This window comes from Tauraco erythrolophus, chromosome 19, assembly GCF_009769465.1.
Source record: "Tauraco erythrolophus isolate bTauEry1 chromosome 19, bTauEry1.pri, whole genome shotgun sequence".
In the NCBI taxonomy this organism is placed as follows: domain Eukaryota; kingdom Metazoa; phylum Chordata; class Aves; order Musophagiformes; family Musophagidae; genus Tauraco; species Tauraco erythrolophus.
In genome coordinates, this window is record NC_141483.1 from 14430740 (window position 1) to 14456113 (window position 25374).

Here is a 25374-nt window from a genome sequence, read left to right on the forward strand (position 1 = left end):
GAGCACTAGTACCTCCTGAGGGTTCTCTTAGACTGCAACCGTGTGACCGAATCTGCAGACTCTGCAACACCACATGCTGCTACAAACTATTTTCACCAAGAGGTCTGCTTGCTGTTTCTGGACTTTTCCCGTTTTAAGTGTTCCCACATACAATTTCTATTTTAACTCAGCTTTCCAAGCATTTGGGTTAAGATTTTTCTTTGGTAGTAAACTTACCTTAGCACTCGCAGCGAGCTGCATGCCACACTTCTGTATCTTTTTAGAGCTGATTTATGTAAACAGGCCAGTCCCACCACTGCAGTAAAATCTGACATCAGCTTAAGAAACCACTGACTGCAGCCGTTATCCACCAAACCACATACAACAGAAGATGTAACTCATCACAGACACAGTTCTGAGGACAGGGGAAAACCAAGAACATCTTCCCGGAGCACACCGGGGCAGCACAGAGCGACACCAGGCACACTCCCAGCCAGTTCTGCGTTGGCCCAAGCTGGCCCACTGGCTCCCTCTGCTGAACCACACCAGCATGGAATATGTTAATTACCAAGAGGAAGATGATGGAAGAGTAACTAGTGCAATACACTTCCACACTCTGTAACATCAGCCAGCATCAGCTATGAAGATGACCATAGACCCTTGGTGCAAGAGTCTACTGAGCCAGGGATTCCACAGGTATTTTGAGTTGTTTTTTTTTTTCCTCCTTCCTATGTGAACGTGGCTAGCATGCGACATAGAATCATGGATCATGGAATGGTTTGGGTGGGAAGGGACCTCAAAGACCATCCAGTTCCAACCCCCCTGCCATGGGCAGGGACACCCTCCACAACACCGCATTGCCCAAAGCCCCATCCAACCTGGCCTTGAACACTTCCAGGGATGGGGCAGCCACAGCTTCTCTGGGCAACCTGTGCCAGTGCCTCACCACCCTCAATGTAAAAAATTTCCTTCTTATATCTAATCAAAATCTGCCCCCTCTTTCAGTTCAAACCATCGCCCCTTGTCTTATCACCATATACCTTTGTCCAAAGTCCCTCTCCAGCTTTCTTGCTGGTCCACTTCAGGTACTGGAAGGCTGCTATAGGATCACCCCATGTAGGCTCCCACCTTAGCGATGGTTATTACTCCCTTTCCACAAAGCTTGTAGGAATTTGAAGAAACCACTACTCCCTGTCAAGCCTGACCCCACTGGCTACTTTCAGCTAAGAATTACTGGGGAGGCAGATGGTGCAGTTACATAATCCTCGTTTCCTGCGCGAGTCTGGCTGTGGAAGAGCTCAGGCGTGCCAGATTCGTTAATATGTGCATCCTCCAGTTTTTAACAGCAGAGATATTTCTACCCAAGCATCCTCTTCCAAATATCTGGTAACTGACCCCAACAGAGAAAGAAAACAGACAGGACTCACTTTCTCAACTCACTTTCTGCCAGTTTTTGATAAGAAAAATTGTTGGGGCTCTGGAAGCCTCCCAGGATAGAAAAACACTTGCCTTTCACAGGAGCTTGTGGTTTTTAATTTATTTCTGAGCCTACAGAATTAAGAATCATGCTTTTGCTTTTTGATCTAAGCAGATGGTATTCTTCCCAACTAAAAGCATTCCATCCTATATGAATAAACAACAGGGAAAAAAATATGGGATTTGGGAAGGGACATACATTCCAGATTTTGTTATGGTTCCAGGGATGATATGTTACCCTGCAAAACACTAGAGTATTCCCAGTGTTTCCACTTCAAAACCCGAGGCATAGCTCCTGAAATGCCTCTAAAAAGTTGCTATATTTGCTGAGGTTTACGTGGTGATTGACGGATCAAAGCTGTTCGTCAGAAAAACCACCTCAACAAAGCTTTAAAATGCTAATTACTGAGCAGCGGTTCCTTGCCAAGACCTGGTTCTTCACAGAAGATACCTGAAACACTGGTTTCGGCACAGTAAGGGTGCAGAAGAACATGCCAGCAGATACACTGGGCTGGATTTTATTCTGCAATGTGTCCTGATGGGTACTCAATCCAGTATTTGTACCTGCTATTCCCCAAAAGAAATCTGTTCATTTTTTTTCCCCCCCTCAACTCATTCATATTTAAGAAACCCAAATTCCTGTTTATACTAAATTGTCAAAAATAAACCCCAACAAACCAACAACCACCACAAGCCCAAACCAAAAAAGCAACCAAACCAAACCCCCACACCCCAAAACCTTATACACTCCAAATTCCAGCCATCTACATACAGCCCCTCGGAACTTCCCACCACAAGCAGTTCTACTATCCGTTGCCACACGCGTTGCAAGATTTGTGCAACGTGTTCTGATACGGATTACAATGAAGACACCAGAAATCCGTGCTTTTTTCCCTTCGGATTTAATGTGGTGCTTTCAGAGCAGTTAGAACACCAATTTGTGAGGATAGACTCCGTTCGAGAGACAGAACGTGGAACGCAGGTACCCACGGAGCTGCGGCACCTTCTTGATGCACGCGAGGATCTGCGCATCCACCGCCTTCTGGTCCGACTTGCGCTGCTCCGTGAGCTCATATTTCTGGAAAGTACACAGAATAACGTTAAAATCCTGCAGATGAGAAAATTCAAGGCAAACCCTGACTTCTGGCATTTTCAAGAAACCTTTTCTCTGTTTGTTCTAAATATGGGAAGGTGGCAGGAGACCGGAGGTGGCAGAAGACCGAAGCCACTGTCTGGCTGACGTTGCAGGTGTCGGAGCCAGCAGCATGCTGGTGGCAGAACGAAAACAGTGAAGGTGTTTCTCGGTCAAAAAAAGACAATTTAACTGAAATGATCACTGCTGCTGTTCTGCGAAGGCAGAAGCAGAAAAGAATCTCCAAATTTAAAAGGGGTTTCCCATCTCAATGCTGCTGTATTATCTCATTTTAATGGCATTACCTCACTTTATTGAGGACCACTTAAAATTCAGTTGTCCATCGTTTCATGGTATTTCTCCCTTTCCAGCCTGGCTTTAGGTCACAAGAAAGAATGAACAATCGTGTCCCTTACTTCTTTTTCAGTGTCAAAGATCTCGCCCTCCTGGTGCTTGGGCTTACGCAGCCTCTTCTTCTTAAAGTATGCATCGGTGAGATGCTTGGGGATTTTCACTCCAGAGATATCAACCTTTGTAGATGTGGCAATAACAAATTTCTGGTGGGCCCTACGCAGAGGGACACGATTGATAACCAAAGGTCCTAAAGGAAGGACAGAAAAGAGAACAACGTGAGCTTTCCTGGCAACAATCACTACTTCCAAGTTGGATTTTCATAGTGTATGAGATGACTAGTTTCTTCAGAGATGCCTACAGTTAAAACCTGAACAATCAACAAAAGCCCTTCCCCACAGCCTCCAGGAAAGCCAAAAAACACTGCCTGAACTCTTCCAGGTATTGAAGCTTAATTACCTCCCTTCCACCTCCCTGGAAAGCCATAAAACATTATTCCATGTAGTTATGCGAACACAATACACCAAACCATCCGCCTGCAGATCTGTAACATGACTGACCTCAGAGACCAACTTGAACTCAAAACACAACAAAACCCTCCATACTCACTCCCCAAACTCACAAAGCCCCTGAAAACAAACAAAAAACCATCACTCTTAAGTAAATGTTTTTTACCTGTAACAAGCAAAAGGCCAGTATCGAGCTGCTTCAAGAAGACGACGCGCTGAAAAGAGAAGAGATGTGACATCAGTCCTCAGGTCCTGCACCTGAACTGGGGCCATGCCTGCACTGGGGCTCTGTTACTGGTACACACATCAACAGGGCGCCTAACCATGGCGTAACTGTGCGACTAGAGCAGCAGCCACCACGCGAACCAAGCTACCAACGCTCCTCAGAGCACAGCTCTGCCAGTTACCACATCTGCGCCAGACCATGACTCTCCAGGCGCTCCATCCCTCGAGGCTGAGCAACACCAATCTTCCCGTCTTTGCCTGTTCTAGAGGATGGTGAGGCAGCCATCCCAGCACCCCAATTCTTTGTACGACGTTAAAGGCAAAGTTAAAAACCAGAAGGACACTGCAACATATCACATGGTCAGAGCCATCGCCAGTCACATATTTTTTTCCTGCTGGTCAAGATCTCCTCCCCTGAACAGCACTCTTAAGTGATGTGACATCAGAGTGAAAGGAATTCAGGAAAATACACGATGTCAGTTAAGACCCGTTAGTAAACATCACTAAGATGAAGAGCACAGCTTAATACAACAATCAAGTGTTACCTTGATGATCAGATTAAGAATGATAATGTATTTCTTCCTTTGCAATAGGCAGTTTTAGGCAAAGTTCTGGTGTCATCACTACAGTAACAGAGACAGGCGTCAGATCTGCCGCTCTGAACTGCAAAGTTACCATGACACGAACCTAAGGAAGACTCCCTTCATTTTGTCTAAGCAACTGGATGAGCTTGTTCTACTTCCAGCTCTGTACAGCAGAACCTTAGTTTAAAGACTGTCTCCCCTGAAGGCAGGACAAGAGAAAGCACCCAGACAGAATCTACGGAAAAGCAGATTTGCAGATTCACATCTCGTGGCTGAGCAGCATCCCGTGACACCAGCTGATAAATTCAGGACACCTCTGCTGAGTCCAAACGGTTTCAGCACAGAAATGCTGCAAAACCGCCATGAGGATCCATGTGGGGCAGAGCACAGGGAGAAGTTCCGCTTACCTTGCCTCTGTGACGACCGGTCAGAAGGATCAGAACAGTTCCTGGCGTAATGGAAGCCCGCAGCCTCCTCTTGTGCTGGGAAAAGGGCTTTTTGCCGTGACTCAGAAGCTTGCGAGGAACATCTTCAGTCGGGTAGTATCTGGGCTAGAAAAAGAGGAGCAAAACACTGTACTCCATGGAACAGAAAGCTTTCACTGCAGTTTAGATTCTTAGAGATACTATTTCTCCAAAGATGACCTTTCTGAAGGATTTTTTTCTGCTGCAGCTGGCGCTTCAGGAACACACCGGATATTTTCTGTACAATTATGCAACAATGAAAGTTACGACCAGCTCTGTCTTTCTGAGCATGCTTCCCGCTCAGCACAGCGACACGAACAGCAGAGATCACCCACTCTTGCCTGATAACTCTTCTCTGAATTACTGCCCTCTGCCCTGAAAGGGCAGCCACTGGGTCTGGATCTCCAGGAGATAACTGCCAACAGCCCCGCGTAGCACAGCACGGGTGAGGCTGCTGCATCGCCCCTGGCAAGAGGCGCACAGAACCACAGACTGGTTTGGGCTGAAAGGGACCTCAAAGATCATCCAGTTCCAACCCCCCTGCCATGGGCAGGGACACCCTCCACAACACCGCGTTGCCCAAAGCCTCATCCAACCTGGCCTTGAACACTTCCAGGGATGGGGAAGCCACAGCTTCTCTGGGCAACCTGTGCCAGTGCCTCACCACCCTCAGAAGGAGGAATTTCTTCCTTAGATCCTGTTGAAATCTCCCCTCTTTCAGTTTAAATCCATTGCCCCATGCCCTGTCACTACGTGCCCTTGTCCAAAGCCCCTCTCCAGCTTTCCTGTAGCCCCTTTAGGTACTGGAAGGCTGAGATAAGATCACTCCAGAGCCTTCTGTTCTCCAGGGTGCATGATCTAGTCAAAAGCTACACGTAACAGCCTTCAACTGCCAGTGTCCGAGTTCTTTTCCTTACCATTTTGCGGATTTTAACCACACGGGTGCCTCCGTTCTTGTCTCCACCAACTGGCTTGGTGATGGTTGCGCGTGGCTTTTCTTTCTTTTTCTTTTCTATCTGTAGGCAAAGAAAAGGGAAAATGTATGAAACTTCACACCAAAGTCACTGTGAACATCGTGATTATTTAAACAAAGTGTTTATCGTCCTACCTTTGTCTCCGGAGCAGTGTACTTGCGTTTGTACAGTGCTTTTCTGGCATACATGGCTGACCGGGAATACCTCCCGATGCCCCTGGCCAGGACAGGGTTACGGCTGGCATGATGCTTCTTGGTTTTCTTCTTCTTGTCACCTACTTCCTTCTGGCCTGCCTTCTGCTCAGCCGGCTTCTTCTCACTTGTCTTTCTCTTGCCTGGCTTTTTCTCATCGGCCGCCTTCTCACCCGCCATCTGTGGATCCAAATAAACCACAAGTTTTGGCTGATTACATGGTGTGCCAGGGAGCGCTCGCGCTGCAGAACCAGAAGGATCGGAACCGGATTCTTTACACCCTTCTAACCGTTGTCGGCCGCCTCGGACAGCCGTGGCTACCCAAGACACTGCAGCCCGGAGCCATTCTGTTTGCTGCACGCCCACCCACCACAAAAAACGCTCCTCCACGCCAGCCAGAATCATGGAATGGTTTGGGCTAAAAGGGACCTCAAAGACCATCCAGTTCCAACCCCCCTGCCATGGGCAGGGACACCCTCCACTACACCAGGTTGCCCAAAGCCCCATCCAACCTGGCCTTGAACACTTCCAGGGATGGGGCAGCCACAGCTTCTCTGGGCAACCTGTGCCAGTGCCTCACCACCCTCTGAGGGAAGAATTTCCTCCTCAGATCGAGGAACAGCTGCAGTTCGCCGAACGCGCCCGCACCCTCAGCACCGCGAAGCCCAAGAAAACGCGAACACGCACCGAGGCCGCAGCCTCCCCGGGGCGGCCATAGTCACCGCGGGCGCGGGGGTCCTCCCGGCCCCGCCACACCGGCCCCCCGCGGGCTGCCGCTCCGCGCTGCAGAGCCCCGCGGCTCCGGCCCCAGCCCAGTCCGCTCCCCGCCGCTCGGGGCCCGGCCCGGCCTCCACAGCCAGCCGCGGCCTGACCCGCCCGGAGGCGGCTTCGCCTCCCACTCCGCCCCGTATCACCCCCACGGCCTCATCGCCATCCCCCCGCAGCACCGGGCCGGGCCCGGGCGCCAGTGCAGCCCCCCGAGGACAGATGGCGGCGGATAGCGCCCGCCAGTTCCCGGCCCTGTGCGCCACGGCTCCGCCATTCTTACCTTCCGGGGAGGGAAAGGGACCTACATCCGGGCACCGGTGGCCTAAAGAGCGCGCGCCTTACGTCTGACGTCACCGCGCCGCTCGCGGAGCACACTGGGAGTTGTAGTCCGGGCGCGGCGTGGACGCTACCGCTCACCGGGGCGCGGGATGGCGGGACGGGATGGCAGACACCCGCGTCCCGGCGCAGAGCGCGCTGCGCGGCGACCGGCGGCTCCGAGAACGTATCTGCCGCTCTGCCACTGCCCGACCCTTCCTCCGAGAAGGCTCCGCGCCGGCTCCCGCCCCGCCCGGCTCTGCGGGCCGCGACTTCGCTCCTCCCGCCGCAGCGCCCGTTACCCCCGCGGGCCGCCCGCGCGCTCCCGTCGGAGGCGGGGGCGGGGCAGCGTCGCAGCCCGATGACGCAGCGGGCGGGTGACGCAGGGCGGGCCGCGCCGCGCTCCGTGCGCCTCCGGGGCCTGAGGCCGCCGTTGTTCGCGCTCCCCGCGGGGCGCCCGTAGGCCGCGGCCCGCGCCGGGGGAGCCCTATGTGAGGGGCGGCCGTCGAGGGGCGGCCGGGCCCGCCAGCGCCGCGGGGGAAAATGACATCGCGGAGGTGAGCGGGGAGCGAGCGCGGCGCGGGAGGGGAGCGGAGCGGGAAGGGGCCGCTGCCCCGGGGCACGCAGGGCCCGCGCCCGCCTCGGGGGGCTGCCGGGCCGCGGCGCAGCGGCACCCCCGCCCCGCTGCCTGCGCTCCGGCCCCGCTTCCCGCCCGTTCCTGCGGCGGGGTGTCCCCGCTCCGGCCTCGACTTCCCTTGGGGCTCGCGGGGTGCCCCCCGGCGCGGCTGGGGGGCCGGGGACCGGCTGGCCTGGGGCCCCGCCGCCCCCCGCGCAGAGGCCGGAGCTGCCGCAGCAGCGTTGTGTCCGTGGGCGGTTCCAAGCGGGTCTCCCCGCGCCCGCAGGTGCGCTCGAACCGGAGCTGGGGGGGGGGGATTCTGTTGGCGCGGCGGCCCGCCCCGCGCTCGGTGCGCAATCCGGGCCGGGGGGGTCGCGTTGCGGTCAGGATCCAGCTCTGGGGGTCTCGGGAACCAAACCGTGACCTCACAGCCGGGCTCCCGGTTTGTGGCAGCGTTCGGTCTCGTTTCGAAACCTGGTGGCGCTGCAAAATCCGGGTGCAGTTGAGTCTCTTTTCTTTGCTGTAGTTTTTTACTGTCCTTAATGCGTTTTGATGTTTGTCTTATTTTAGCAGTCCTTTTTTGGGCTATATGTCCAAATGTTAGACTTAAGAGCAATTACTGTCCTAAAAAGGAAAAAGATGTTTATATTCACATCTAACAAACTCATTCTGAAATTCAGTAAATCTTTAGCACCTATTAAAGTACAACTTCTTCAGCATCGGGTTGTCCTCTTCCTTGTTCTGCTTGAGATGGTGAGACTAGACGGATTGGTTTTCAGTCTGTGGCCGTTTATAGTTGAATTTGGATTTGGGGTTTCCTGAGCTGTGTGGAGTTGGATTTTGGGAGTGGGTGTTGGGTTTTCCGAGTGTCCCCACTCGTGCATCAGAACAAGTGTGCACGTTGCCTTTCAGAGCCGCTTGCGAGCTGCCTCGCCGTCAGGAGCAATCCTCTTGCTCTGCTCAGGAGTTTAAATTGTAACTTGTGAGGGAGACTGAAAAACGATGAGAAATGCAAACTGATGAGCCCATAAATAGTTGTAATTAAACTACCAGTCACCGCCTCCCCGAACGCTGTGGTTGTGACAGCTGAGACTCAGAACCGATTTCATCTCTCCTGCTCTTGAAAAGGTGGTTAGAAAAGCCCAATCGCAGCGTGGAAAAATGTGTTGGTTTTTTCTTTTCTTTCTTCAGTTCGGTAAGAGATAAATATGCTCACAATGTGTGACTTACAGAACACAGATCCTGCTGATCCATTCTGAACTATGCTGACAAAACAACAAAAAAAGAGGATTGTAGCAATCCTGCATTTCCTACTGTGTGCTATTTTTCATCAAAAGCCTTCTTGCTTACCCGATATCCTCTTAGTTTTGTAAATGAGACCCCGCTAGGTCCCCAGTTACTTTTCTGCCAACGTTTTCATCTTACTGGAAGCTGATAAGGGACTTGGAACGATGGGGTGCTGAACCCCCCCAGATCCAAATTGCTGTAAGGAGTACTCCACGCATAGTGAGGACAGCTCATTTAATTAGGTTTGCATGTGGGTGTCTTGCTTTCTTGATTGCAGTTATTGGCTGCCATGTCCTTTGCTTGGGTTAGCTCTGCACCTGCTCGTGATGGAGGTCGGAGAAGTAGGAAAAAAAAGTCCAAAATGCATTCCATCCCTATAAAAGGAAGTGTAGGAGAAAGTCCTCTGCAGGGCTTGTGTTACGGGTGTCGGTGTCGCCGTCCCTTTGGTGTCCCCCCGGGTTTGGAAGGGCTGCAGCCGCACGGTTCAGGAGCACAGGTGTGATGGCAGCACTTCAAATGAAGCCATCTCCATCGCCGCTCCGGAACCGTTCAACGAGATCACCAACACCCCCATTTTTCTATTTGGGGTGACTGACACATGCATCGTCCTACTCAAAGCCAAAAATACAAAGATGAGAGGGAGCAGGAGAGCAAGTTGCCATTGGAACAAAAGTTACATAAAGTGCAATAAAGTCCCTCGGTCTCCCGGACGCAGCTTTTCTTTTCCTACACTCGCTTTTTGCCATCTTCAGTAGGAGTGTGTGTGTCTATGTGGGGGTGGGATTTTTGTTTTTAAACAATCTCTTGCCTTCTTAACCTCTCCTTTAAGCACAAGTTATCTGTAGGCCCTTCTGTTCATTAAATTATTCTTTTTCTTTTATTTTACGTCTTTTTAACAGCTGGTGTTCAGTTACTTCCAGATGCAGTAGGGTTCTGGGTAAGATACAGAAGATATTGCATTAATTAAAATCTATGGAATGTCACCATATCATAAATCTGTAGGGCTGATTCCAATAATTCCTCCTTTGTGTATGCATTTTTTGAATATAAACTCAAAAACTTGCAAAGGTGTCTCTTGGATCCTGTGCGTATTTAAAAAGCTTGTAAACTGTTCAAAATGTTGCTGCACTCTTGTTTGGTTTTTTGTTTTCTCCTAATGGAAGTAAAATCTTGGAGGGGGAAGTGTGTAAGAAGAAATTAAGAATTTCTTAATTGTGTAAGAAGAAATACATTATTTAATGTTCGCTTCGTCTCAGATGCTGATGCTTGTGCAGTTTCTTTTGTGAGACTGCATTAAAATGGAAATTTTTTTGACCTTTGAGTACTCATTAGGTAAATGTAGCATGATTTATTAATTCTTTCCCATTTGCTGGAATAACCTGGAAGTAATTTTTAACATTTTTTTTTTCATGACCTGTGCTGCACAGGTTTGATTTTTTTGTTGTTGTTGTTTTCTTCAGTTGCATATTTGGTACTATTCATTAGATTTTCTTGATGCAAGCAGAATATCCTTAACTGAAAAGAACACAAGATCGACAAGAAGAATAATTTGCTTGTGAAATAGAACTGGTGCATAAGTAATCCTAATTCTCCTTTGAATGACTTACTAGAGGTTTGGGTATTCTAGAATCTCTAAAACTCTCCAGAATGTTTCCATGAGAATCCATACCCAAAAAGACTAGGCTGGATAAAGCCTCGTAGGAATATTGTCAATTTTTCAGTACAGAAGGAATTGCTGAAACAATTAAAGTAATAACCCTAAATTTAGACACGCATATTTTGCTGTTTCAGCAGTTTGGTGTGAAATGCTGATGGTATGAGGAACGGTCAGAAATGCTGTGCCATTTTTTTTAGATATAGCACTCATATCTGTGATGAGATTGGTTGCAGAGTCTAGTGTTTCGCTTTGCCTTGAAGAAACTAAGAACCTTGTGTCCAAAGAGGAGTAGCTGGTGTTCTTTCTGCAGATATGGCTGTGCCTTTTCACTCGTGAAATAAATCAGCGTAGTGTCTGATTTATGGCAAGTCTGAAAAACAAAGGCCATCTTTTAATTGCCACGTGCAAGGCTGACAAAGCTGCTGAAACAGTTCCCAGCTGCTGTGTTCACATCTCTGTCCCTGGGCTGCCTGGTGGTTTGCTTTGGGTTTTTGAAGTTTGTCTTCTAAAATGGTGCCTCACTAAAAACTCCGCTCATCCAGAACGCGCAGATGTGGTTTGGTACTGCAAGAGTGCAACAAAAATCCTCGGTTACAGATAAGGGAAAAGGCAGATGTGCTCGCTGAGGGGCTAAGAATAAGTCTCAAAAGTCAATGCCATAGGTGGGGACACGGAGCTCCTTGGCTGTAGACCATATAGAGCTCTCCTTTGGCAGGGCAAGGCTGGTTGTGGGCGGTGAAAGTCAGTGTGAGATCCCTCAGGGTCTGTATTTAAGTGGGATATATTCAGACCAGAGGAATTGTCCTGGGAGACAGAGCAGTGCCCTTGTGTCTGGCAGCGATCAGCACCACCTCGTCTTGAGGAGGGTGGAAGAAGACTGGGCAACTGAACAGTTTGCCCACAAGTGAAGCTCCTTCCTGGCCCCTATCAGCTGGTGGGCAGCCTGTGCCCTAAAGCATGAGGTTTTGTTAAATTTTTAACCTTTAAAATGTTGTCAAGTGTCACTTTAAATGTTTTGGTTTAGTTTAAAATCTTTTTCCTTATTGTCTTTCAGTTTCTTTGTGTGTCCTGTCTTCCAGAAGTAAGGAAGATGCATGATTGGTGATCTGTGTTTATACTGTAGACCTTTCTTTGATATCATTTTAATCCAATAAAGGTGTAGCTTTTTCACGTACACAGCATCTCTTACCAATAGGTAAAATTGCAATATAATATGAAATGAACCAATTTACACTTTCTGCTAAGATAGATATTAATTTAGGAACGAAATTCAGTACTTCTTGGTTTTGAAGCTGTTGGATTGTTCTGTGTAGTCTTGTCACGTAAGTTAACTCTGAAAACCAGAAGATCTTCTATTTATTGGTTAACGCTTTGTTTTTAACCTTTTATAGATGGTTTCATCCAAATATTACTGGGGTGGAGGCAGAAAACCTACTGTTGACAAGAGGAGTGGATGGCAGTTTTTTGGCACGGCCCAGCAAAAGTAACCCAGGAGACTTCACGCTCTCTGTTAGGTAAGTTTAAATTTATTTTTTTTTGTTTGTCTCCCCAGATTTGCAGGGTTCTGCATTTGATGCTGTTCTATGGGAAGAAGTAACAAACTTCTGGTAAGAGATGAAAGAATGCATGGATCACTTTTTAGTCTGTTGTTTGCTTTTCCCCCTCTTTTTTTTCCTCCTGTTTTCTGTGAAAAGGTTCTCAAATACTTTGACCCAACTTGGGGAAAGAATAGGTTGGCAGGTGGTGAATTCTGATTCTGCAGAGAGACAGAAGAAGTTAAGGGGAAGCAAAAGTAGACTCGTAAGTGTTATTTTTAGCCCTTTAAAAATCTGTTAGGTAATAGCAGAGATCAGATGAGTTACTGATTGAGCACATGCAAGAAAATGCTATCCAGATTCTCTTCTTACTGGAAAAGTCAGCATGTTTTTAAGGGCCACTGCTTCCAAAATAGGCCTTTTGTAACACTTGTCCCTGGCACTTTGTGTATAGTGGCAGGGATGGGGAAAGGACAGCAAGAGGAAGTAGATAAAGGAAAAAGTGGGGTTGGTGATAAGAATAATGCTGCTTGGGTGCCTTTGAGGTAATGGACCTTGAACTGAAGGGGGCTCTTTCAGAGAGCTGTTCCTCGTTAGTACTGGAGACTGTGGGAGCAAATGGCTTGCATCAGGAAAAGGCAGCTGCCTACTGAAGGAGAGATCCTAGCAGTTAGTGTGGAATTCTAGGGAAGGAAGCAAACAAGCTCTGATGAGTGTCTTGAGAATGCCGAGTTCTCGTCTCCTCACCCCTCCGCCCCTCGTCCTTGTGTGTGCAGTTCTTGGAGGTCTGAGGGGTTTCTGCTGGAGGCTGTGAGGCCGCAGAGCTGACGCTGGCCTCGAGGATTCCTTTGTAATGGAATGAAGGTTTTTCTCCCATTCTTCCTGACTGTTGGACAGCCACTTCCCCTTCTTGGAAGCCACTAAAATGTGGCTGAAGCACACTTGGGAGGTGCACTAGCTTAGCTATTCTGCAATACTTCAGTTGGAAAGTGGATATGGATTTCTCTTTCTCAGACAACAGAACACGAAATATAAAAGGGATTGATTGGAAATCTGCTGACTTACCTGTCTTTCCTTTTTTTTCAAATATTAGACGAACTGGAGCTGTCACTCACATCAAGATCCAGAACACAGGAGACTACTATGACCTCTATGGAGGAGAGAAGTTTGCTACGTTGGCTGAGTTAGTCCAGTATTATATGGAACATCATGGACAGCTCAAGGAAAAGAATGGAGATGTTATAGAGTTGAAATATCCACTGAACTGTGCTGATCCTACGTCTGAAAGGTCAGAGAAATAGTGGTGAAAACATCAGTGTCCACGCACTTCTTAGTAAATGCGTGTGTTTATCCCTGTTAACACTACAGTCAGCTTCTGTTTGATGAAAGGGCAGCCACTGTCTTGCACTAAAAGTGCTCCCACTGCTTTCAGTGAGGTTACTGCAAAGTAGGCTGATAAACATGATTTCAGTAAAACAGTCTAAGCCCCAGGACCTCTTTTCGTCAGCATTCTTCCTGATGTGATAAATACTAAAACAGAGGGCATAATTCCCTTTATTTTTACTAGGAGAATGTTTTATTATAGAAGTTCTCCCAAAGCTTCCTGAAGCTGTTATTACTACAAGGAATTCCCAGGTGTATTTCTGGGCATAACTTTGTAAAATGTGTCCAGCAGTGAGCATATGTATAAGTAAGTGAATGACAACAAAATCCTCAAATTGCTCAAACTCATGTTTTTAAGAGTGTGGCTAATGAGGAGAATCTGAGACTTTAGACTTGACATATTCTGACAAGTGTCTGTGTGTCAGAAACAAACCTCTGTGAGTAGGTACCAGTTTATTCTTAGAAATGAATAAACCTGAAAAAATACTAAAACAAGTTCTCTCGCTCCACAGCATGGCTTGTATTTAACGGTGGTGGGGAGGATTAGTGCCTTTTTGGCCATGTTTCCTAAAGAAATGAGATTGCTATTATCCTGTCCAATTCCTAATGTGATGGAGGGGTAAGGTCTCAAAGACGCTAAGTTCCCACAGGTTTATCAGGAAAGTGCATCCTTACAAAGGAAATAAAGGAAGGATAAATGCCTTGACCGAGGAAAAGGTTGCAATATAAGCTCGTGCTTATGGAACCCCAGGCAATCCATTTGGACTGTTGTAAAGGATCCAAACCAAAGCTTCATGTGAAACTCAAATTTCAGTGCTTGTGACAGTGCTTGCTTGGAAGGGATTCTGTAATAATTCCTGTGTATGTACATATATACTTCAAGGCTTATTTTGTGTTTTATTTTTATAAACAGGCTTTCTGTAGACCTGGACATTGTTGTGGAGTGTACATAAGCGTTTTACTTTATTATAAATATTTAGAACAAGTGGATTCAGCCATGGCTGAAATGACAAGTAGGGTACCTGTCTGTATCTTGCTTTATTTAAAGGTGGTTTCATGGGCATCTCTCTGGAAGAGAAGCTGAAAAACTGTTAACAGAAAAAGGAAAACATGGAAGCTTTCTCGTGCGCGAGAGTCAAAGCCACCCTGGGGACTTTGTTCTTTCTGTCCGGACGGGAGATGATAAAGGAGAGAGTAATGATGGGAAATCTAAAGTGACACATGTCATGATTCACTGCCAGGTATGATGAAGCACGAGCTGCTTTCACAGGGCTGCTTCCCCGGGCGGCGGGTTTGCTCTAACAGGAGGGCTCTCTAACAGAGAGCTGAACACATTTCCCCTTTCCCTGTGGCACTGTGTGCTCTACATCATCTCTTCGATCAAATTGACTAATTCGATAACATCGAAATTCTATTAGTGGTTTGTTGTTTTGGGTTTTTTTTGACTGCTTGCCTGACTGAATCATGTCCCACTACACTATGCTGTCAAGCACCTTCTAATAGATTTGCTTTTGATTGCATCAGAAGTCTGTCTCGAATCCTCTGCTGATGGAGCCTTTCATGTTCATGAATCTTCTTAAGTGAGTTGCAGTCTCCCAGATAAATTATTTAAAAACATGAGCAATTGGACAAATAGGGATCCATCCAAGTATATCTGTTTCTCCTGTCAGTTTATAAAGTTGCACCTGGGAGATGATCAACACTCTGTGAAAATTCCGAGTATTGAATCCAAAGAATACTTATAAATCCAAAGCTTGAATTTAATATAAGGTAGTTCTTCACCGAAGTGTTAGTAAATTACAGTCTTTTGATCTTTTCATATATGCCCATGGATTGCTATTTTAAACACAAAAATCACAGATTTTGTCAATTTGTTTTTCTTCAGTTATCCTAAAAGACAGTGCAACACTTAATTGTTTAAAAACAACTAAAATGCAGTAACAGAAATAGTTGGGAGGTGGAAGTGGTCGACTGAGACTGTAAAAGCTAAACTATCAGTTTGTTTTTTCTCCCAAGAAAACCTCTCTGGTTTGCAGTTAAATACTAGTAGCGTTTATGACATTGTGGAAAATAACTTGGCATTGCTTCCTTAAAATAGGAATGGTGCCAGTCAATGCCAGCCCTTCAGGACTCAATGATACTCTTAGGAACTTGAATTGATTTCCGAAGCGATCTCCTGGATTCTGATGGTGTAGCTCAGGTAGCCTGCTTGAGCTGACTGCACCTCAGTTCAGAAGGAATCAGCTTTCCTGAAAAGGCAGATAAAATGATTTTCAATTAGATGGCAAAAAGGTGAATGTCCTCCATAGTCTGTGTGTGTTTCTTTTTGTTGAGGTTCTGCCGTTCCTTAGCAGAAGGATTTTACTAGATTCTTCTACGTATGGTTATAAAGAAAATTTCTTGCATGCTGCATAGCCTAAAGATGATATAGGCTTCATTGTACAAAGTGTATTTATTTTTAATGAGCATCTGTCTTTCAAGGATCTAAAATACGATGTTGGTGGAGGGGAGAAATTTGACTCTCTGACAGATCTAGTGGAACATTACAAGAAGAACCCTATGGTAGAAACTTTGGGCACAGTATTGCAACTCAAGCAGGTGAGTGAATGGAGGAGGCATCGCTGAGCTTTGTTACCTTCAGCATGCATAGTTGAAGCTCAGGCTTTTCCATGTGTTCTATGAGACGTCACTTTTTTACTTTCCTAATGGAAAAATGAAGAACTAAACTTCATAAACTTCCGTCCTTGGAAGTGTTCAAGGCCAGGTTGGATGGGGCTTTGAGCAACCTGGTGTAGTGGAAGGTATCCTGCCCATGGCAGGGGGGTTGGAACTGGATGATCTTGAAGGTCCCTTCCCACCCAAACCACTCTGTGATTCTGTGAAACTGGATGACAAAGTCAGTCGTTTAAATGAGAACAATTTTTTACACACCTGTGAAGGAATAGAGTCTTGTGTCTCTGATCCAGGCAGAACTTCTCTCGGTTTCATCATGATCTGTAGGGATTGCAGGACTAGTCCAGAAACGAGACAATATATTGAAGAACAACCGTGAGACTTTATCTAAAAGCAATTGTTCCCTGCCTCCTTTCTCGCTACCCTCACTGCCCTTCAAAACTGAAAAGTCTAAATAGATGCCTGGATCCTAGAATTGCCTGTCTAAAATGTACATAGCGTAGGAGATTTGTGTTTGAACGGTGTCCTCACAGTTACCATTTGTTACCCCTTTGTTTAACGTTTGTGTCTTTCTCAGCCTCTGAACACCACCCGCATTAACGCCGCGGAGATCGAGAGCAGAGTGCGAGAGCTAAGCAAGCTGGCAGAGACGACAGATAAAGTCAAGCAGGGCTTCTGGGAAGAGTTTGAGGTACTTCCTTACATTCCAAGTGTTACGGTGTTCAATCTCTACACTGCTAAAAAGTTAGGTTGGTCACTGCCTTCCTGACCTTTTCTCGTCTTCCCCTCCGTCACCTCAGATCCCTGTTCTTGCTCCCCTCTCCTGTGCCAGGTACAGCTTGTGTTAAAATGTCACTCTTGTGTCTGCTAGCAAAATGATTGAAATATTTACCTTTTTTCCTGATTCTGAGAGCTAATTATGTTCTTCCATGCTATTCATTGAGTATCTAGCACAATCCTTCCTTGAATATCCTCCCCATATGAGGGAGCCATATATACAACGGTGTGTATCCTGCCGGAACAATGGGATTGTATCTGGCCCACCGGGACAATTCATCAGCTTCAGTTCTGTGTTCCTTTTCTTCATGTGGACAGGAAGAGGTCCGTGGGCTGGATTAATGTTTCTGGAGGCAAAGGACTAATTCCTGGCCTGCGTTACTGCTGGTGACCCAAGTACTGGTGCAGCTGGAGTGCCAGACGTGTTGTGCGTGTGAAGGGAATGGCACCGTGCTTTCTCTTGCGTGTCTCAGTGCAGAGGGTGTTGGGGTTTGCACTCTGCTGTGTTTGGGAGGTTGGATACCATTGCTTTAGGGGAACTTCAGTGGGATTTCTCAGTCAGTATATGCTCTCGTCCTTGAGTTTGTGGCTTTTTGATAGCCCTTTTTTTTTTTTTTTGGATCTTAAAACTATTGTGAAGCGGTAGTGGTAGCAAGCTCTGAGATGAAGCAACATTGATTATATGTGTTCTGTGGACTCCTGGAGATTTATTTTTGTTTTGTTTGGGTGTTTCATTTCTGCCTGCAGCCAAAATTCCATTTCCCTCCCCGAAAGTAGCATTGCCTTTCTCTCCGTCTTGTCTGCGCACCTCCCGTGTGTGTAATGTAGCTGTGCTGGCCCAGCTCTCCCCTTTTTTGAAGCCCTAATGATTTTGGGGAGCTACTTAGAAAGAAAATATGGCTGAAACTGTTGATTTTTCAAGCAGAGCTAATTAAGTATGAGCATTAACTACCACATTCCAAACTACTTGAGTCTAGCCTGGGCCCTAACTGTTCTCTCGCAACTGCAGTCACTTAGCTGCATGCACGTGATGGTCATAGCCATAACATACTGGTTTATACCGCAGGCACGTAAGAAAACCACAGTGGAGTCTGGAACTCCACCAGCAGATGGCAACAGGAAACTGGAAAGTCCTGATCTTGGACAGAGAGACTGGTTTTGGCTGTGTCATGCTGTTTTGAGAAACTTCTTGAATAGTGACAGGTTTGCAAAGCAACTGTTCTTGAAGAAACTCTTTTTTTGATCAGACACATTCATTAGCTGAATGTACTGTCCAGTCTGCTCCAAGATTATTATCAGGAGGAGAAAAATAAATCCATGAAGAGCAAAAGACTTACCAAAGAGGTAACACATTTCACTACAAATGTGGATAGAATATAAGAAGGTGAGGTCATGGCAGTGGGGAAATCATAAAACAAGGATTAAATTTTCTCCTCTCTCTTTCCCTGTGCCCCTTCTGGGAGAGGGTAGTCCTTGACCCAGGACAGCTGAATGGTCAGAATCCCGCCTGGAGGGGGAAACAAGCCAGCAGAGGCTACTCTGGCCATTGCTGAGGACGTGGGACTCTGGTTTACCCTAACAGTAGAGTGGTGGGTACCCTGGGGAGCAGTTCTCATCTATTGCTTGTGAACCTTGCCTGGAGGTAAAGTGGCCTCAACCTTTGAATTGCTTCTCTTGCAGGGTTCAACATGTGAACTTTGATATGGGGCCTGAATGGTGGGGAAGATTGGCCACACCTGCTCCGATGGCTAAAACTGGCATGTGGGAATTAGCTGTTTTTTCCAAAGACTCGATTAGCGATGTGCGTGAAGATATCACGACACAGTCGTGTAGCTTGTGTATGTGATCACTGTGTGGTTTAGCCTGAACGTACATTTGCAAGTTGGCCAAGCAAAGGGTGTCTGCTGTCTTCCCTGGAGGCTCTCAGCGTGCCTTACTCTTATTCAGAGGGCATAAAAAGGAAAAAGTGTACCCCTTGGCTTGCCCTTGTAATTGGTGCTGGCTTACTAGAAGCCGTGTGAATTAATGTTGGTTTTTTTTTCTTTTTCTTGAGGGAAGCACTCTTGTGTGGTGTATTTAGGAATGGATTGGTGATTTGTCACAATATGACTGAACTATTACTCGACACTTAGGGTTTCTTTTCTGACCTCTGGTCTTTGTTGAATAAATTTGTCTTGTAATGGATTTATCAGTTGGTCCTTAGAAGCAAAGTGTTTTCCTGTCTTGCGACTTCCCTGAAGACGACTATTTGCTAGCAAGCCAGAAGTCTTACAGAAAAAGTAAATGTAAGAAGCGAAAGATTTTACCTGTCAGACATTGCACTTCTCTTTCCCCTTCAGTGCTGTTAGTGAGGTCGGCGCTAAACCTTATTTTTTTTCCGCTGTGTTTTTGGAAATGAAGCAATCTCGTGGCGGTTTTAGTGTCATGCTTTGTCATTCGCCACAGGTAAGCTCTAGCTGTCAGCCTTGGTGGCAGGGGGGCAAACTCCAGGTTGTCCATGAATCTCTGCCTGTGCTGTTTACGACTTGGCACTCCAGATGGTAGTTATAAATTACTTGTCTTCAGGCGTATTTAAGAATGTACCTCTTGTCCTGTGAACCACCAGACAGACGTGTTGACAGTGCTTGTAATGTTTTTCCTTCTGAAAAATGGCTGTTTGGTGAGCTTGATGCTCGGATGTTGTAGTGAAATTGAGGACTAAGTTTCAGATTTATTGTCTCACTCTGTACATCTCTTAATGGGCTTGTTAGCAGTCGCTGCTGCTCGTGGATCTCTCCTCAGGGATGCTCAAAGCAATAATAATTAACTGTATGAAGTGAAGATGTGTTTGGAGCTATGGTTTCCACACACTTAATTGTTTCCATTTTTTAACCTGCTAGTGAAGTTTAGCTTTCAGTTCTTTTGCTTGACGTTTTATTTGGCTGAGGCACAAAAGCCTTCACGTTACACAAAGGTGCTCTGGGATAATGGCACTTGAAAGACTCTTGCAGTGTGGCCAGAGGCGAGCTGACTGCAAAGTGCTGGATCACCCTTCGCTGGTCGTAGCAAGCCATCCTTTATGGGGGTATGTTTTCTGTCTTTGCTTCCTAAGTGTGAAACCTCACAGCTCTCCTGTGATGCTTTTATTCGTTGGTTTCCCTGTCTTTAGGATGAGCCTAATTGTCCAAGGTCACTAAGTGAGGCAATAGCAATAACAGAGACTGAAACAGAAGTGAGCAAACATGCCTGATGTGCCCAAGCTTTAAAGTAAAAGCAATCTCTGCAAGAGTATGAAGGGTGGTAATGACAAGGGGAGCAGCTTCCAAAGCCTGAGTGTTCCTTTTAGTCAGACTGGTACTACTTTTGGGATTAAAACTTGGAACAAAGGCATTGAGATTCTGGTCCCTCCAGCTTCACTGCAAGGAGGGAAGTTGGCTACTAAGCAGCGTGGCTGTGAAGTGTGGAATTGCTGTTGTCCCTGTCGTATTAATTGTGAACCAGGCACGGAAAGATGAGCTCCTTGCTGACAGGAGAAATCCCCATGCAGATTTATTGTTTCTACACAGGGATGATTTATGGATAACCCTGTTTGTAGTTACCTAATGCCCACCCTCTCTCAACAGGGAGAAAGAATGTGAGAAAGTCTGCACAAAATTTTGTACTGGTTTGGTGAAATGGTCCTGTGTTGGTTCGAGAGAATAGTGAGAGCACTCATTGGTGGGTTGTACATTGGCATTTTATCTTTGAAAATACTGTAGCATTCCCCCGTGGCCTTTTGGGGGAATAGACAAGAATGTCTTCTTAATGTTCTTCTTCTGACTGCTGAAGGACTTTTCACTGTGCTTGGTATTTAAATGCAGCTCCTTGTGTCAACGTGCTGCTCTGGGTGTTCTGTATGCTCCTTCCTCCTCTGGCTGTCTAGAGTTGGTCTGGCTGCAGCTTGCAGGGATCCACTTTCGTGCTGCTGTAACAGCCTCCCTGCTCCCCAGGACCTGTCCTGGGGGCTCTCCAGCAGCGTTGCTGCAGACTTACTGTGGCTGGTGGAGCAGAAGGCGGCTGGTAAGGCCTGGAGGAATCCAGAACAGCTCGGGTGGAGAAGCACTGCTTCACAGAATGCCTTGCTCCTTTGCAGCCTGACAATGTTTTGAATGATTTAATTACTAATTTTTGTTGGTACTAAAGCTAATGCCTGTTCAGTGGAAATTTTTTAGCTCCTTACTTGCCTCCTTCAGCAAAAAAGGAGAAATGCAATAGTACTCCTGACTTTTGTGCTTGGTGGGAAAGACCTACTGATAAATAAGCTTATTTGAACCTGCTCTGAAGAATGCTGCTTGTGTTTGCTTTATTTAGCGTGCCTTTTAAGATGGCCAGACATCCACAGCCAAACTTTTCTTGGGGTCCTATCTAAGCAGTTACGTTTTCCTTGCACAGTGTTTCACAGCTAAAAGCTTGAAGGGATTAGCTTGTGTGTGCTTGGTCAGAACAGTATCATGAGGACTTGCTGGTGACAGTTTGGGGTTTAATCATAGGTGTTTGTGATTATCAGGTGGAAAATAGCTTGCCTTCTCACTCATGCTTCTGTGTGTCTTATATACCTCAGAAGCAATGGAGAAATCCAGTACCCCTCTCTCTTTCTCTGACTATCTGGCGTTATAATCAAGTACAATAATTTTTGTGAGAAAGGATCACTCTAACGATGGTGAAACAGTCCATACTGCTTTTATTAAAACCAGTTATTTCTGCTGTTTCCATTTAGACTTTGCAGCAGCAAGAATGCAAACTTCTCTATAGTCGTAAAGAAGGTCAGCGTCAAGAAAACAAAAACAAAAATAGATACAAAAACATTTTACCCTGTAAGTATTGATCTCTCTCATTATAATGTAAGCCTGCTGCTTTTCTATGCTTTCTTTTCTTAGCTTGTAAATACAGGGTTAATTAATCACCACTGTGCTTTAGTGATAATTGCCCCTCTCATGTTGTCAGTATTAGCCTGTGCAATTTCCAATTTGTGTTCAAATATTTGCACTTTGTAGATGCCGATATTTCGATTCCCAAATATTGGTTTTATCTTCAGCTTTCATTTAAAAGCGTCACATCCCTAAACTGTTATTCAGCAAAATGGAGTGCTTAAATTTAAGAGGATTAATTTGCAGCCCAGAACTGCACGGTGCAAATCCAGTGGCTGTTTGCCTTGATGGTCCGTGTACACATGAGTTACCAGGGGGCACGAACACTTATTTTGATGTAGCTCGTTATGAATTGGTGACTTGTTATAAGAAATGGCAAAAGAGGAAAGGTGGAATATTCTAGCCCCTAATTTACTGAGTTTGATAACTTAATAGCTTCTGGTAGCAGTAAGAAACATACCTGCCTGTGGGATATGTAAAGCTAGCTGTGTGTTCACAACTGTAGGATGCAAGCACTTAACATGCATATATATTCTTGCAGTTGATCATACCAGAGTTGTTCTACATGATGGTGATCCAAATGAACCTGTTTCAGACTATATCAATGCTAATATTATTATGGTAAGTGTGCTCCTACCTACAGGAATCTTGTTGGCACAACCCATGTCTACTCTCTAACATGTTGTCACCATTTGTTAAATTGTTTTTTTTCTCTAGCCTGAGTTTGAAACCAAGTGCAACAACTCAAAGCCAAAAAAAAGCTACATTGCTACTCAAGGTTGCCTGCAGAATACAGTGAATGATTTCTGGAGGATGGTGTTCCAGGAGAATTCTCGAGTTATTGTTATGACAACAAAAGAAGTTGAAAGAGGAAAGGTAAAAACAGACTCTTAGGCTGGCCTTAGGAAAGGTCATGACATTTGAATGCAAGTAAGGACTAAACTGGCTCAGTTATATTGATTTTATATCCTGAAATCCAGTGTGCCACCACTGTCTTTAGAGACCTGGAAGGTGCTGAGTGTCCTTTTCTATTGGAACCTGTGGGAACTGGGGGTTACACTTCTGTCATATCATCAGGCCTCCCTTTTTTAAGGGTTGACTGATTAAATTTTAGCTCCTGAATATGAATCTATGTATTTTAAAATTATTCAGGGAATGAAGCACTGGAATGCGAGATGTAGCCAAACAGGCATTCTGCGTTATCGAAGGGGTAAACTCCCTGTTCCTGCAACAAAAGTATTGCCGTTTATTTTAGCTTACCAAGCTTCCACAGGCTTCACTAGAAAAGCAGAATTGTGGGACTTTACAAGAAGGAATTTAGATGATATTGCTTCTTACCTAAAACCCACAATATCATGTGGAAGTTATTACCCCAGCTTCACCTCACTGAAGTCACGCTTCCTGGACTACTAGAACGCTGTTCTCTGCTCCGGCTTTACTTCCCGTGCTCGAATTTGAGAACATCCTTGTGTGCTGAGCCAGGGATTGGGACTGCAACTGTGCCTGGTTAGGAATCCCTCAACCAGCTCTGATTTTGCACTTCTGTCCCTAAAGGCAGGTTCTTTGCCTTGACTGCCCAGTTCTGCGTGAGCACAGCTGCCAGTTCAGCCCTGGGAGTCTGCGGGCCTCTTGGGAACCGCTCCGGCAGCGTTTAATGCTCTGAAAGAGGAAATTTTTCCTGCATTGGTGTGTCCCAAGAACCCCCATTTTACCTTTAAAGTACAGAGGTCATGTCTTAGTCGCTGTCTTCTGGCAAACCGAGGCTATTACTTTGTTTCTGGGTTCTAGTGACGCACGGCAGGAAAGAATAGGAAATACTTGAATGCTGATGCTCTGGCCACGGTCACGTTCCACTTCCTGAGTATTGTATAGTTTTATCTTTGGAATGTGTCGCTTCTGATCTTTTTTCTGTTTTGTAAACAATATCTGTTGTTTTTTTTGTTGTTTTTTCTTTTAAGTTTCTCTGCTTTTTCTGCATGCCGTTGTCCACCTTTTTCAATAATCTAATGGTCTGTTTCTGAATGGAAAGCTGTTATGTTGTTAGATGAGCATCACTTTTGAAAAACATCAAATTGAAAGTATAGCTAATGTTTTTCTAGGGGTGATAATTGCAGAGTTCCTTACCACTGCCACAAAAAAAGAGGATTTGTGTGTATGTACAGAAGACAAATAGTAGTAGCTTTTATGGACTTCTCTTCCTAATCTGGGTATCAAAGCTGGCATTGAGTGGTGTTTGTAGAAACCATTAGACTCTGTCTTGTGGATTTTTTTGTTAGGCTTTGTAAACTTCTGCCCGTTCATCACCCTTCTAAAGGGACATGATTTGTGTCCTTCCTGAGAATGCGCTGAAGGAGAGAGAAGCTGCCCCTTTCCAATGACCTTCCTCTTAGATCTTTCTCTTGGAAGGAGAGAAATAAATTACAGTGTTGTTTTGAAAGATTTGACTTGAATACACCTCTTTTTCAATTTGCTGATAACCTACTGAGTGGCCTGTGCTCCTCTGCAGTTTCTCTGTGACTCTGAATTTTGCTAAGCCTGTTTTCTGTGCTCTGGCTCTATAAAACATTTTGATGTCCAATTACTTAATCAGTGCTGCATGCATTGATTTATTTCTCCCCCCCCCATTCTGTTTCACTTCTTCAAGAATTGCAAATAAAGGTCTGATAGAAAAGCTTTTTTATCTCAGGCCAAGATGCTTTCAAATCTGCAGCAAGAAGAGAAACCTCTGCATCAGAGATGACTTGAAGAGCACATTGCTTAAGGAAATGAGGAACGATGGAACATTTCAGATCTGCATAGAGTTCTGAATGTGCTTTAGAATGTGCTGGAGAAGCAGCAAATAGTTACAGGTTAAAACAGTGGTGTTTTGGAGGCAGTCCATTGAGCCTGTAATACATGTATCCCCTCTGTCAGACTAAAGCTTGTTTTAATGTTGTGTGTTACTGTTCAGACTTGCTGTACCAACTGCTCTTGTGCTCAGAGTTCTGTGTTGAAACTGCAAGTTCTGCTGGCATATGCTAAGGTCAAGGTCTTTTCTTTAGCTTGTACCCTTTTGGAGAAGGCAGAGAAAGAAGGGCAAAAGTAGCAAAAAAGCATCTTGTTGCCTAAGTAGGCTGGAAAGCGTGTTCGGTCATCTCGTACTGGATCTTGGGTTGGCAGGAGGAACTTTCTTGCTGCCATGTTCTCTCATAAACATGCAGTAGTAACTGCAAACAGCTGATGTTTCTCTGTAGTACTCGCTGTTTGGTCTGCATTTTCTGTTGCTGGAAGCTGCATCTCTATACCCACTACAAATTCTCATTTGATGCTGGGTGGGCTTGTGTTGTGTTCACAGGCTAACAGGGGCCATTCTTGCCTGAAGTGTCACAGGAACCAAAACCACAGAAATCAAAGCAGTAATAGGTGAACCCGTTCTTCAGTGGACAGAATATATCCCTGGCCAAAGATGAGAGGAGAGCAGCATGCCAAAAGCTCTAAATTTCACAAGCTACAGACACATGAGACTTTAGTCCCCTGCCACAGGGAGCAATCTTTGTTCCTTTGGTGATGGAATTGGAGAGCTGTGGTAGCCCTTTCTGCTCTAAGTGATGAA

The 25374-nt window shown here is 45.9% G+C and overlaps 2 protein-coding genes across 3 annotated transcripts in view; one reads left to right on the forward strand and one right to left on the reverse strand.

Moving 5' to 3' along the window:
• Positions 1-2316: 2316 nt before the first annotated feature.
• On the reverse strand, positions 2317-6986 carry RPL6 (ribosomal protein L6). The gene is made up of 7 exons (XM_086623399.1): positions 6934-6986; positions 5829-6065; positions 5638-5736; positions 4664-4807; positions 3614-3662; positions 3004-3188; positions 2317-2533 (listed from the first exon to the last, which is right to left on the reverse strand). The coding sequence occupies exons 2-7, from the start codon at positions 6063-6065 to the stop codon at positions 2381-2383; spliced, it is 867 nt and encodes a 288-aa protein (XP_086479525.1). The 5' UTR covers positions 6934-6986; the 3' UTR covers positions 2317-2380.
• A 485-nt stretch (positions 6987-7471) lies between these two features.
• The window catches only part of PTPN11 (protein tyrosine phosphatase non-receptor type 11), a 29864-nt gene continuing 11961 nt past the window's right edge, over positions 7472-25374 (forward strand). The window contains exons 1-9 of one of the 2 annotated variants that reach the window (XM_086623315.1): positions 7472-7525; positions 11920-12042; positions 13157-13351; positions 14495-14687; positions 15928-16044; positions 16697-16810; positions 21632-21728; positions 22324-22403; positions 22500-22658. In XM_086623315.1, coding sequence (XP_086479441.1) covers positions 7512-7525; positions 11920-12042; positions 13157-13351; positions 14495-14687; positions 15928-16044; positions 16697-16810; positions 21632-21728; positions 22324-22403; positions 22500-22658 — 1092 coding nt within the window. In that variant the 5' untranslated portion in view covers positions 7472-7511. The remainder of the gene's footprint in view (positions 7526-11919; positions 12043-13156; positions 13352-14494; positions 14688-15927; positions 16045-16696; positions 16811-21631; positions 21729-22323; positions 22404-22499; positions 22659-25374) is intronic. The other variant, XM_086623314.1, reaches the window with a different exon arrangement.